Source organism: Eptesicus fuscus, chromosome 12 (assembly GCF_027574615.1).
Source record: "Eptesicus fuscus isolate TK198812 chromosome 12, DD_ASM_mEF_20220401, whole genome shotgun sequence".
Taxonomy (NCBI): domain Eukaryota; kingdom Metazoa; phylum Chordata; class Mammalia; order Chiroptera; family Vespertilionidae; genus Eptesicus; species Eptesicus fuscus.
In genome coordinates, this window is record NC_072484.1 from 81,654,912 (window position 1) to 81,668,262 (window position 13,351).

General features: G+C 35.5%; 1 protein-coding gene across 9 annotated transcripts in view; it reads right to left on the reverse strand.

The window, feature by feature from the left end:
* Positions 1-13,351, reverse strand: part of PIAS2 (protein inhibitor of activated STAT 2) — a 75,275-nt gene that overhangs the window by 51,291 nt on the left and 10,633 nt on the right. For 7 of the 9 annotated variants that reach the window (XM_054723755.1, XM_054723753.1, XM_054723758.1 and 4 more), the window contains one exon: positions 4,164-4,638. In XM_054723755.1, coding sequence (XP_054579730.1) covers positions 4,164-4,635 — 472 coding nt within the window. In that variant the 5' untranslated portion in view covers positions 4,636-4,638. Of the gene's footprint in view, positions 1-4,163; positions 4,639-5,898; positions 5,921-7,449; positions 7,539-13,351 lie in introns of those variants that run through there. The other 2 variants (XM_054723756.1, XM_054723757.1) reach the window with 2 other exon arrangements.

Sequence of the window (13,351 nt, forward strand, 5' to 3'; positions counted from 1 at the left end):
TTCTTTTATGATTTCCTTAAAAATATAACTTTAAAGCAAAAGTAACAGCACTGAAAGGCAGGAGAAAAGGAGACAGGACTATTAAATTATCTACTCAACATCTGTAATTCTTGATTCATTCTGATAAGCCTGATTAACATGTACCCAAAATGCAAAGCTGGGTGCAAGATCTTTAGTGAATTCACCAATGTAAATCAGGAGGATTGATATTTCTCTCACATAGATGTTTCGCTCTCGCTCTCGCTCTCTCTTCTTCCCTCCGTTCCTCCCTCTCTCCCATCCACCCTCTGTCTAAAATACTAGTAAATAAACATATTTTCCATCCTCAGGTGAGGATTTAACAAAAAAAAAATGGGTAGAGGTTTCATAGGTATTAATTTCATTGATACTCCTTACAACTTAATATTTTATATATAATCTTTGTATAGACTGAATATAGACAAGTTTTTAAAATAGACAATTCTCAAAGGATTTCACCTTCAAAAGAAATTCTTAAAGAAAAAAGAAAACTGAAAAGAAAAATACTGTCTGTGAGAGCAAATCACAATAGCTATTTAAGAGAACAGAGATTTTGGTTTGTTTTTAGATTAGGGGATTGCCCATTAGTTACAGTATAATCATAGGTACAGAGAACCTAATATAGTATTGTGTCCACTCAGCTGTTCTAGATGCCAGTCTGCCATTTCAAATGCTAACATAGTTTAATTTTAATCATTTTGAATAAAAATGATTCCAAACTGCCAACTATATAATAAGGTATCTTCTTAAATAGAATATACTCATCATCATTGGTATTTTTTAGTATCAATCTGTGTGCCATGCTGTAACAGCAATTCTTTCAATACTAAAGATCTTTTGGATTCAATATCACAAGAGATTCTGGAATGATATTTTTAACCTCTTATATCTGTTTCTCCTACCAGGACTCTTCCAGTCTCTCCTATGTTGTCAATTCCTACTTAACAATATGTTGACAGTTTAAAAATCCTCTAATCAATTGTATATAAAGTAAAAAACACACAAACTGGCTTGTAGTTGTCCAAAATATAAGCTTTAAAATTTGGATTTGATATTTCTTTTGAATCCTGAAGATTTTTAATTCTCAGTTCCCAAATTTAAACAGGTTTCTCCATAGCAGTATCCAAATAAATAAGTTTTCCCAGAGATTTTTATTTTTAAAAGTATTTCCAACATCATAAAACCACACCATATTACATTGCCTTAGACATGTGAAATAAAAAATTTTCAACTAAAGGTCATTACTGGAAAACATTAAATTTTTCCACTTTATTTGGCAGACTATATGGTACTACGCTGATTTTTAAACTTTCTACCTCAAAATCTAAAAGACTTCTTAGTCCGGCTGGAATGGCTCCGTGGTAGAGCATTTCCGGTCAGGGCACATGACTGGGTTGCGGGCTTGATTTCCGGTCAAGGCACATTACTGGGTAGAGGGTGTACAAGAGACAGCCGATTGGTAATTCTCTCTCATTATTGATGTTTCTATCCCTCTCCTTTCCTCTCTCTGAAATCAATTAAACATATTTTTCAAAAAGAACATTTCTTAGGATTTCATTGAGTGTTTCATCAATCAGACATAATAAGACTAAATACATTAAGAAAAAATTTTTTTCTCTTTAGGGAAGAAGGCAGAATAACAAAATGTTTAAGCCGTGTTTTAAAACAAGAATCAGTTTATAATGCTTATAAAAACAATGATAGAGAAAACTCCTGAAAAATATATAGATAAGTTTTAGCTCAGAAGTAAGAAGTTATTTTTTATAAATTCTGAGATTTCATATATATATATATTTCTTACATTTTAACCATGAGCAAAACAAGTTTTTCTAAGCCACTTTTCAAAATACTTCTGGCAGTATTTTATCTAAGCCAAATGAAATACAAAAGTTTTATTTTAGTAAACTTATAAAAATCCTCCTACTTTTCTTTAAACTTACTGAAGTTAATGAAAGAGAAACACTATGAAGAACACAGAAAAGCAAGAATATTTCTATTTCTGAACAAAGCAGGAAGCCTCTCCAGAGTTCACCCCTTAGTGCACCAGGGATACCAATAAGCAGAGAAGACACACTGCTGCATCTTCTCTGTCTCTAGTCTTTTTTTCTGGGCATTCAACTATGTCTCTGAAACAACTTCCACTGTAACCATGATCCCAGAGGCTCTCTTATTTTCTCAGTCCTCACCTTGTCCATATTCCTGAGGAGTTCAATGAGGTAGGGTCACCTAAACATATATCACAAGTCTAAATTTTTCTCAAAATACATATAAAGAAATAGTTGCTTTCTTGCAATAATTGCTGAGAAAGAAACGTATGTATGAGCCATGATATTGTGCATTGGTAGCATGGTATAAACCAAAAAACCATGACAAAGGGAGAAATAAAATTATGAAAACATTTTAACTAGATAAATGATGCTGTAAAAAAATAAAGTTAAAGACGAAAAAGTATTTTAAAAAGGCAGTGGGTAATAAACATTTGAAATGTTTGCTCCTATTATTAATTTTAGAAATAAAATAATCTAAAGAAGACAGAAGTTTTTATCCATCAAAATACAAAGATTTTTTTTAATAACTAATAAAGGCAGGAAATAAAATGCAATGACAGACATTCCTCACTTTGTGTAATTTAAACTAGCATAGCTCTTCTAGAAACTAATTTAGCAATATGTTATCAAGAGTTTAAAATGTTCTTATCTTCGATGCAATAATTCTACTCATAGGACTCTGTACAAATAATAAAAATGCGAACAAGTACAGAATCCTTACAGCAGAATGAATATAATGGAAGGATAAAAATGCATTACTCTACCTGCCTGGCTCAATATTGTTAAATGAAAGCAAAGCAAGGGCCTGGAAAAGCATAGCCGCCTTGGCCTACCAACCAAACAGGCCATGTTGACTCCATTAACCAGCTCTGCCCCTCAAAATTTCCTCTGGCACAACCAAGATGTGCTGCAGTATAATCCTACACAAAGGAAAAGAGCACACTAATATATATGAGTTTTCAAGTAACTGGAAACAAAAAAGGTCTTCACGAGATGGAAAAGAAAGTAATCGCCCAGGTTAACTATGAAATACCATTTTCCAAACAGTTTATTTCATCAATAAATCCAAATACCTCTGCATATAATTTCATTAAGCAGTAAGAAATTATGCTGTTCCAACACAGAAGTCATCAACCCAGATAAAAATTTGTTAGATACCTATATCAACTTTAAGTAGTATGATAAAATTTATATTTTCTGAGCAATTGATGAATATTAAACAAAAAGCAAAGAAATGTGTCAAACTTCTTTGCCACTTCAGAAAAAAAAAATCCTATATAATAAAATCCTAATATGCTAAGTGTCCAGTTGACCGGTCGGCAGTTCAACCAATCAAGGTGTAATATGCTAATGATATGCTAAGGCTGCTCAACCACTCGCTATGATGTGCAGTGACCACCAGGGGGCAGTCAACCGGTCAACCAGTTGCTATGATGTGCACTGACCACCAGGGGGCAGATGCTCTGACTGGTAGGTTAGCTTGCTGCTGGGGTCCGGTGGATCAGGACTGAGCGAGATGGGCCAGACATGCCCTGGAGCCCTCCCGCAGTCCCTTCCTGGCTGGCCAACCTCCCGTGTCCCACCCCAGCCCCGATTGTGCACCAGTGGGGTCCCTCAGCCTGGCTGGCCTGCACCCTCTCACAATCTGGGACCCCTCAGGCGATGTCAGAGAGCCAGTTTTGGCCCAATCCCGCAGGCCAGGCTTGAGGGACCCCACCGGTGCACAAATTTGTGCACTGGACCTCTAGTTAAGTATAAAAAGTTTATTTCATAGGAAAGCAGTTTAAAAGCTATGTTAAACAAAAACTAAGTCTCTTTGTAAAAATAACAAAAGAATCAAAACACAGAATATCACAGGCAAGAAAATTTGTGTCTGTTCCCATACATATACATACAAAGGCAATTTGAGTTTTAAGCCAAAAGAATGAGAATGTTGAAATCAACAGTTTTCTGTTAGGTTTCAGTAATGGTTGCCAATATTTTTTTATCTGTACATTTAAACATTTAGCATTAATGCCTCAATTTTATCTTTTAACAGCAAATCAGGTCTCTTGCTTTATTTTTTATCTAGAAGAAATGGATTTGTCTAACACTTACCTAAACTCGTGGGCTTGATGAGAACATCAAGAACATCATAAAAGGGCAAGTTTTTTAACTGCACATCAGGATGGACTGGAGGAATTGGGGGAGATGGCTGCTGCATCTCAAACGTGGGCTTAGTATCTTGAAGCAACACAGAACCAACAGGAGAGGACGGTGAGTGAGGTGTAACTGAAGTGGAAGGCAACGTGTGGATTCCAGCCACAGCCAAGTCAGGTTCTACAGGTGATGAGCTACCATCCAAACTGAAAACTGATGATTTGATTGTGGATAAATCAGAGAGTCCTTCAAGAGTCCGTGGGTATCGGCGTCTATACAATTCTCGAATTTTAATTTGAACGGCAGGGCTGCAGCCACTCTTCAATAAATGCAACGCCCTCATCAGGAGGTCATGCTTGCGTCCACTTTTATTCCGTCCAGCAAAGCCTAGTAACACTTGTAGTTCAGAAACCCTAAAACTAGAAACCATATTCTAAAAGGAAAGAAAAAAGAAACATAAGCCAATAGCCAAGAACATAAAAACCCTATTTAAAATCCTATATAATAAAAAAAATAAAAAATAAAAAATAAAAATCCTATATAATAAAAGGCTAATATGCAAATCGACTGAATGGTGGAACAACTGGTCACTATGACACGCACTGACCACCAGGGGGCAGACGCTCAATGCAGGAGCTGCCCCCTGGTTGTCAGTGCACTCCCACAGGGGGAGCACCGCTCAGCCAGAAGCCAGGCTCACGGCTGACGAGCACAGCAGCAGTGGTGGGAGCCTCTCCCACCTCTGCAGCAGTGCTAAGGATGTCTGACTGACGGCTCTAGGGGGAGCAGGCCTAAGTCGTCAGTCAGACATCCCCTGAGGGCTCCCAGACTGTGAGAGGGCTCAGGCCAGGCTGAGGGACCCTCCCGCAAGTGCACGAATTTCAAGCACCAGGCCTCTTATATACTATAAAATCTTATTTTCCAGCATTCTATCAATAGCCATGTGCTAGTAACCAATATTTCCACATACCAGTTAGAATCATTCCTGTTTATGCTGCCAGCCCACCCCCACCAAATTACATTCAAGTTATGGTGTTAGTTTTGTTTTGTTGTACTCTTAATTTTGGTAGTCTATTCATTTCTACTAACCACCTCATAATCTGGTTATGCTCAAGGGAAAACTTGTATTTGTTTGACTATGAAATTTATAACCAATAAAAATGTTCCTTTTTAAACTAAGCCCTACCAGTACATAATATTTGTTACAGCATTATCATCAATTGACCAATTAGATTTTTACAACACTATATGCATAACTTCTGATACTAAGCAGTAAATTTACAATATCAAGACAGATTTTTTTAAAATATATTTTTATTGATTTCAGAGAGGAAAGGAGAGGGAGAGAAAGATAGAAAAATCAATGATGAGAGAGAATAACTGATCAGCTGCCTCCTTTACGCTCCATACTGGGGCTTGAGCCTGCAACCCTGGCATGTGCCTGACCAGGACTCAAACCCTGACCTCCTGGTTCATAGGTAGATGCTCAACCACCAAGCCACACCAGCCGGGGCAAGACAGATTTGTAATCCAAAAGCCAATTAATTTTTTACTCCAACTTAAATATCAAAGGGCAATATAAGAAAATAATGTTTTTAATATTAAAGCTAAAAATCCATACATCTTATATAACAGTAAAACTTCTAGAACAACTGAATTTCCAAGCTAGCTGAGTATCCAATGAGGAAAATACCTTTGAAGAGCAAGGAAATGAGTGATCACAAATCTCAAAGGATGCCCAGCCTGTGTGGTTCAGTGGTTGAGCATTGACCCATGAACCAAGACGTCACCAGTTGGGATTCCTGATCAGGGCACATGCCCTGGGTTCGGGCTCGATCCCTAGTAGCGGGCGTGCAGGAGGCAGCCAATCGATGTGTTTATCTCTCTATCACTCTCTCTTCTCTCTAAAAGCAATAAAAAAAAATTTTTTTTTTAATTCTCAAAGGACAAGATTTCCTCCATGCCACTCCCTAATGACTTGTTCTTGGGTGTAAAATGAGGGTAACAGGCAGTTCCTGCTTCAGATTTTACCATCTATTTATTCAACAAACCCTAGTTTATAATTTTAGCCATTTGCTGCCTCATAAATCCACCTATTTGGTGATTCTCAGTCAATTCTGAACTCAGAGGTAACCCACCTGTGGGTCATATTTATTTATACACATGTGTACCATGAAGCCAGAAAGAAGAGTAAGACCAGGAGCTGACCAAAATGACTCTATATTTGAAACCAAAACTTTTAAATAAGTGATAAATTAAAGAATCCACAGAAGAAAATAGAAAAATATTCACAAATGAAAACACTCCACATCAAAACTTGTGTGAACAAGGAAAGCAATACATAGAAATTCCTGGTCTTAACTGCCTATGTTAAAATTTAAAAAATAAGCAATCAGAAAAAGAATAGAAATAAACCCAAAGGAAGTATAAAGAAAGAAATGGGCAGAAATTAATGAAATGGGAAAGTATACATTTAAGAGCATATAAGACAAAAACCCAACTCTTTGAAATCTTACAAATTGGCAAACTTTTAGCTCTTAACACTGATCAAGGAAAAGAAAGCTTGTTCAAAAAGATAAAAGGGACATTAAAGACAGGTAACACAAAATTAGAGATTAACAAATTAATGCCATAAATTGAAGAATATGGATGAAATGGACAATTTTCTACAAAAATATACCTAACAAAACCAGTTTGAAATTGAAAATACGAACAATCCTACAAAGCAATTACAATAGTAGTTAAGAAAGTGCCCCACAAAGAAAAAACCAGTAGCAATTTTACAAGGGAGTTCTATCAAACATTTGAGAAGCAGATCATTCTAATCTTACATCAACTCTTCCAGAAGAGGAAAAGTATATATATATTTTTAATTATAAGTCAATATTACACATTATTAGAGACAAAAATCCTGAATTAACTGTCTTCAAATTGAGTCACACACACACACAAAAGAGACAGACAGAGAGAGACAGAGACAGAAAGATTGGGTTGACTTTATACTTGAAACACAAGGTTGACTTAAATATTAGAAAATCAATGTAGTTTACCATGTTAACAGATTACAGAAGAAAAACATTAACAGGTTACAGAATAAAAACATGATCCTCTTAAAAGATGCAGAAAAGGCTTCTGAAAAATTCAACATCCATTTTTTTAAAATTAGCAAACTAGTAATAGAAAGGAACAGCCTTAACCTGAAAAGATTATCTACAATAAACCTACAGCAAGCATCATACTTAACTGTGAAACTTTGAAAGTATTTCCTCTAAAATCAGGAACAAGATCAGGATGCCCCCATCACCGCTTCTATTCAACATTGTACTGGAGATCCTAGCCAGCACATTAAGACAAGAAAAAGAAAGAAAGAAAGAAAGAAAAAAAAAAAGCATAAGAATTGGAAAGAAGGAAACAAAGAGGTTATTATTCACAGATAGGTTGGTCTGCACAGGAAATCCAAAAGAGTTCTACAGATAATTTATCACAATTAGGAGTATAGCAAGATTGTTATACAAAGTCAAATTTTACTTCTATTTACCAACAAGACAGAAAATATAATTATAAAAAGGTACCATTTATGATTTGATACAAACATAGGGTACCTAAAAATAAATCTAACAAAATATCTGCAATAGTTTAGCTGAAGAAAATTATAAAACTTTATTGAGAGACACTGTAAAAGATCTAAATACTGGTAAATGGAGATTACAATGTTCATGATTAAGAAAACTTGGTAACAAAATGTTAATTTTCTCCAATGCATTTCCCATAAAAGCCCCAAAAGGTTGTGTGTGTATCTACATAACTTCAAAAGATGACTAAAATTATGTGGAGAACCTAAGAGTCAAGAAGCTCCTTGAAAAACTGCAATGCAGGAGGACTTGGATATCTTCCATGTCCCCCAATGACTGACTTTTACTTTGTCCATTAAAACCTAAAAGTTGAACATAATATCAAACACATATGTTTGAAGGCATAAAGCACTACAAAGGCAGCAAGGACCTGAGAAGCCAGGACTGTGGGAAGAAGGGAAGCGTAGAACACTGGATGCCTCTTTTCCCCTGGAGATACTTGCCAATGGGAAAGGGTGTTGGGTAAGTTGAGAAGTCAAGCAGAACTCTGAATAGACTTACAGAGCTGGTTATCTGCAAAATATAATCTGTAAGAGCTGATATCTAGGGTATATAATGAACTCTTACAAATAAGTATGAAAAAAACAAGAAGGCCCAATATAAAAATGGTCAAAAAACTTGGCAAGTCACATCACAAAAGACATTCAAATGGCCAGTAAGTATATTAAAAGGGGTTTTATATAATTATTTATTAGGGAAATGTGGGAATGCAAATTAAAACCACTAAACATCTACCAAAATGTCTAAAATTAAGAGTGGATAACAAAAAACAGAACATGGAATAACTGTAGCTATATTATTTTGTTAGTAGAAGGGTCTAAACAAACACAACAATATGCATGATACTCAGAAAGGGAGGGAGGGAGGCAGGAGGGAGCAAGGATAGAAGTCTTATATATTAAAAATACAATTACTGAAATAAGTTCTACAGAATAGTTCAAAGGCCAAGTAAAGGAGGAACTCTTCCAGAGTGTAATAAACAAATGAAACTTCAATCTAGGAAGTCCAACATTCATCCATCAAGAGTCTTAGAGAAAACAAAAAAGGAGGAAAGAAATGATCAAAGATAATTCCCCAGACCTAAAGTCTTAAAACTGAAAAGGTACCGTACCTGCCAGAAGGAATGAAAAAGCCTACCACTGAACACATTTAACAGACCAAAGATAAAGATATCACCATAAAGACTGTAAAGAAGGTTACTACAAAAGGATAACCACCACATTAGCAACACTGGGGGTGCTTTAAATCCTAGAGCAAAACTTTAAAAGTTCAGAGAGAAAAGTTGTATTACCAACTTAAAATTCTATGTCCAAAATTTCAATCAGAAACAAAGGCAAGCCATTTTTAAATATTCAAAACTTACAAAGTTTATCACCAGCATATCCTTCCTAAAACAACTACTTATGATTATAGAGGGTGGAGCAAAAGTAGGCTTACAGTTGTTCGTATGGAAAATAATACAATGATTGATAAATAATAATACAAGAATAAACTCTGTTTCATGTACTCACAACTGCAAACCTCCTTTTGCCCCATCCTATATTCCTCTAAAATAAAAATGTAATTAAAAAAAAGAAAGACATGGAATCCAAATAATAGCCATAACCCAGGAGTGTAAAGTAATCCCAGAATGACAGCTGTTTTAACGAACCTAGAAAGAAAATGCCCAAATTAGAAAAGGAAGGTTCAGAACTCCAGAATACCTATCTTGAAGAAAAACTGAATGGCTACAAGATGAGAACACATTGTAATACCAAATTTAAAAAATAATGTCCATGAGCTCTCCTCACTCGAGCGGGACTTGGTTATATTTCTCCTTTAAGGGGCAGAGGTTTATTTTATTTTTAAAGATTAATTTATTGATTTTTAGAGAGAGAGGAAGGGAGAAGAAACATCGATGTGAAAGTGCAATATTGATCAGCTGCCTCTAGCACACCGCCTACCGGGAATAGAGCCTGCAACCAGGGCCTGGAACTAGGGCATTGCTTGGTGCATGGGACAACACCCAATCAATTCAGCAACACTTAGTTAACAGAATTTCCTCCACAGCTCCACACTACTTGGTTCTAACAGTGGTTAATACTTACATAACAAAGGCTAGTTATTAGTACTTAATTTCTAGAATCTCCTTTAGAAGCACAAAAAAAGAATTATAAACCAAATAATATAAATCTTGACAATAAAATAGAAAATTAAGGCTGGAAGAAAAGGAAGTGTGGAGCTAGGAAAAACAAAAAGAAATAGATGGGTGTTAAATGCTCGGAACTGAAGATGTATTGTCTGAAACTGATAGGCCAAGAAACAGAAATTTACTGCAAAAAGCTAAGAATAATCAACACCGGAATAGGAACCAAAAAAATGTAACAGCAGAATTAGAAACAAAGTAGAAAACATAATGACCTAAATTTCATATTTACTAGAAAGTCAAGCAACAGATACTGTTTAGAATTGAAAGAAAAATCAAAATATAGAAAGAGATGTGGTATTTTTACATTTGGGAATTAACCTAAAAATTAAAAAGAGAAGAAGAAGAAAAAAACATTTTAAGGCAATTCTATCAGGTGTGAGACTTAGTGGGAAAGGATGAACTTTCACTTTCCTTTGGAATTTTTCTGCACTATCTCCACAAGGACTGCTTTTATTTGGGGGAAAAAATGAGGAATGGAAATAAAAAATACAAAATGTTATTAAAACCATTTTTCAGATTAAGGAAAAAGTGAAATAACTTGTTCAATGTCATAAAGTCAATATCCATGCAAACACTAAAAATATATATACATTTTGTGGCATAATCAAGATTTGCTTTTACTGACCTACATGAATGAGCAAATGGAGAGCTCTGAATGTTTTTGTTAGGTTTATATTGCTCTCTGCAAAGTCAAAAAGCAAACAAACAGTTTCAAACCATTTTTCCAAAAAGTCTACGAAAAAAAGCCACTTCGCTAGGGGGTTCAAAATGTAAATTCATAGAAAATAATGTGGACTATGATACTAATTGATTACACATAACACTTTTACTTCAATTCAACTTTCCAATTCCTTATGTTGAGGTACCTGAATAAAAACAGATTATCTGTCAAGACAACTCACAGGGAAAAAATTGTCTTTAAAAAAAAATAGTGCTGGGAAAACTGGTTATCCACATGCAAAAGAAGTTGAATCCCTCACACCATAAGCAAACATTAACTCAAAATGGATCAATCACCTAAATGTAAAAGCTAAAACTATAAGTATAACCTCTTAGATGAAAACAGGCATAAATCTTTATGACACTGATTGGGCAATGGTTTCTTAGAATTGACATCAAAAGCAACAAAAGAAAATGTAGATAAACTTCATCAAAATTAAAAACTTTTGTTTCAAAGTACACTATCAAGAAAGTGAAAAGACAATGCACAAAAAAGAAAACATGCAAATCATATATTGGATAAAGAACTTGTATCTAGAATAAAGAACTTAAACTTAATTTTTAAAATAATCCAATTAAGAAATGGGCAAAAGGTTTGAATAAACTCTTCTCTAAAGAAGATATACAATGGCCAATAAGCACATGAAAAGATGCTCAAGTCCTGGCCAAGGTAGCTTAGTTGATTTGAGCATCTTATCCATACGCCAAGGTCGTGGGCTCAATCCCTAGTCAGGGCACATACAAGAATCAATTAGTAAATGCATAAATGAGTGAAACAGCAAATCGATGTCTCTCTCTCTTTTTTTGCCCCTGCCTCTCTCTTACTTTAAAATAAATTAATAAAAAATGTTTTAAAAGAAGCTCAATATCATTAGTTATTGGGGAAATGCGTATCAAAACCACGAGACACCACTCCACACCTATGAGTTTGAGGATGTGGAAAAGTTGGAACCTCTTCACTTTCTTGATAGCACAAGACCTACCTGAAAGTACTGATGAGGTATTTATTTAAAAGACTGATTGGGCTATCATCCAATCTTGCAAAAAAAAGAAAGGGTGAACCAATCTCAGACTATAATACAAGACTGGAAACCTTTTGTGTGCAACATTCTGGGCTTTCTTTATTAAACCCAAGCACAGAAAAAGCCCTGACTTCCATATTCAATAGCAGGCTTCAGTCTTAACTAAGTAGCCTAATAAAGAGACACATAAGCTGGACTGGAAAGCTGCCCCTCTTACTGAATTAGCTGAGCATTCTGAGAAAACCTTGTAGAGCAAGGTAAAATTTTAAAGTCAATAAACATGCCCCACAGTTACAACAGCTCCAAGGGCCGAAAGGACCTTCACATACACATTCCAAGCCAGAATCTAGTCCTCCACTCAGGAACACTGTGCCCTGAAATCTCTGCCTTCATTGTAAACAACCAGGGTACTGGAAAAGGGAATGGCCCTTCAGAACCCGTCCTTTAATAGACCTCCACCTTTTGCCAGACGGTTCTTCCATAAGAGAAGTCTTAAAAGATTTGATTTCTATAATAATAATAATCATTGATGGGGCTCCAAAGGATCCATTGGAAAGTTGCTCCTCATGATACCTCTAAATGAACAAGGGGAAACTAAGATAAAAATTAATGAAGAATCGGTATAGTACTGGTGGATACCAATGCCACTTTATCTACTTTCATAAACAGCAAATCCCTAAGAGTAAAGAGAATATTTTTGTAGTGGGAATTTCTAACCAAATTCAATGGGTCTAAACCAATCCAGATGACACTAGGGCCATTCTTGGAAATCATGCTTTCCTTCTATGTGACACTACCCCAATAAACATATTTGAAGAAGATTTGCTTTCTAAACTGAGGAGTCATATAAAATTTAACTCAGAAGAAATGTCTCAGAAATTCCTAACTCTCCTGAACCTGAGCCGCTCTGCTCCTCTGCAACAAGGGATTGCTGAAATTGAGAAAATCTGAAAACCCCAATCTCCCAGAAGTGCCTGAATGCCTACAGGCTTCTTCTTACACCGAGAAAGACAAAATTAAGAGCTCCGAACGCACAAATTCCAAATATATCATTCCAAACCCTTGCCTAAATCCCCTCAATATCCACTAAAACCAGAAGCTATCTCAGGGCTTTCACCAATTGTAGAAAACTTAATTAAGCAAGGACTTAAAATTCCACGAACTAGCCCCTGTAATACTCGGATCTTACTCATTAAAAATCCAAATGGATGAAACTGGGGATTTGCTGCGTGCAAATAAAACTGTGATACTAAGGTAGTTTCAAATTCCAATACCTTGTTATCTAATGTACCTATAGTCTCAAAATGGTCCACAGTGGTGGATCTTTGCTCTGCTCTTTCCTTAGTATCCCAGTTGACAAGGAGAATCAGTATTTACTTACCTTCACTTAGAAAAAATAACAACATACCTGAACTATAATGCCACAGTGTACACTGAAGCCACATCCATTTTCGAAGGTTTTACATCAAGACTTGGCAACTTTACAGTTTCCTAAGAAATCTTCACTCATTCAATATGTAGATGACTTATTTGTTATGTTCCTCTACTAAGGAGGATTCAGAAATAGATTCAATTTAAATATTA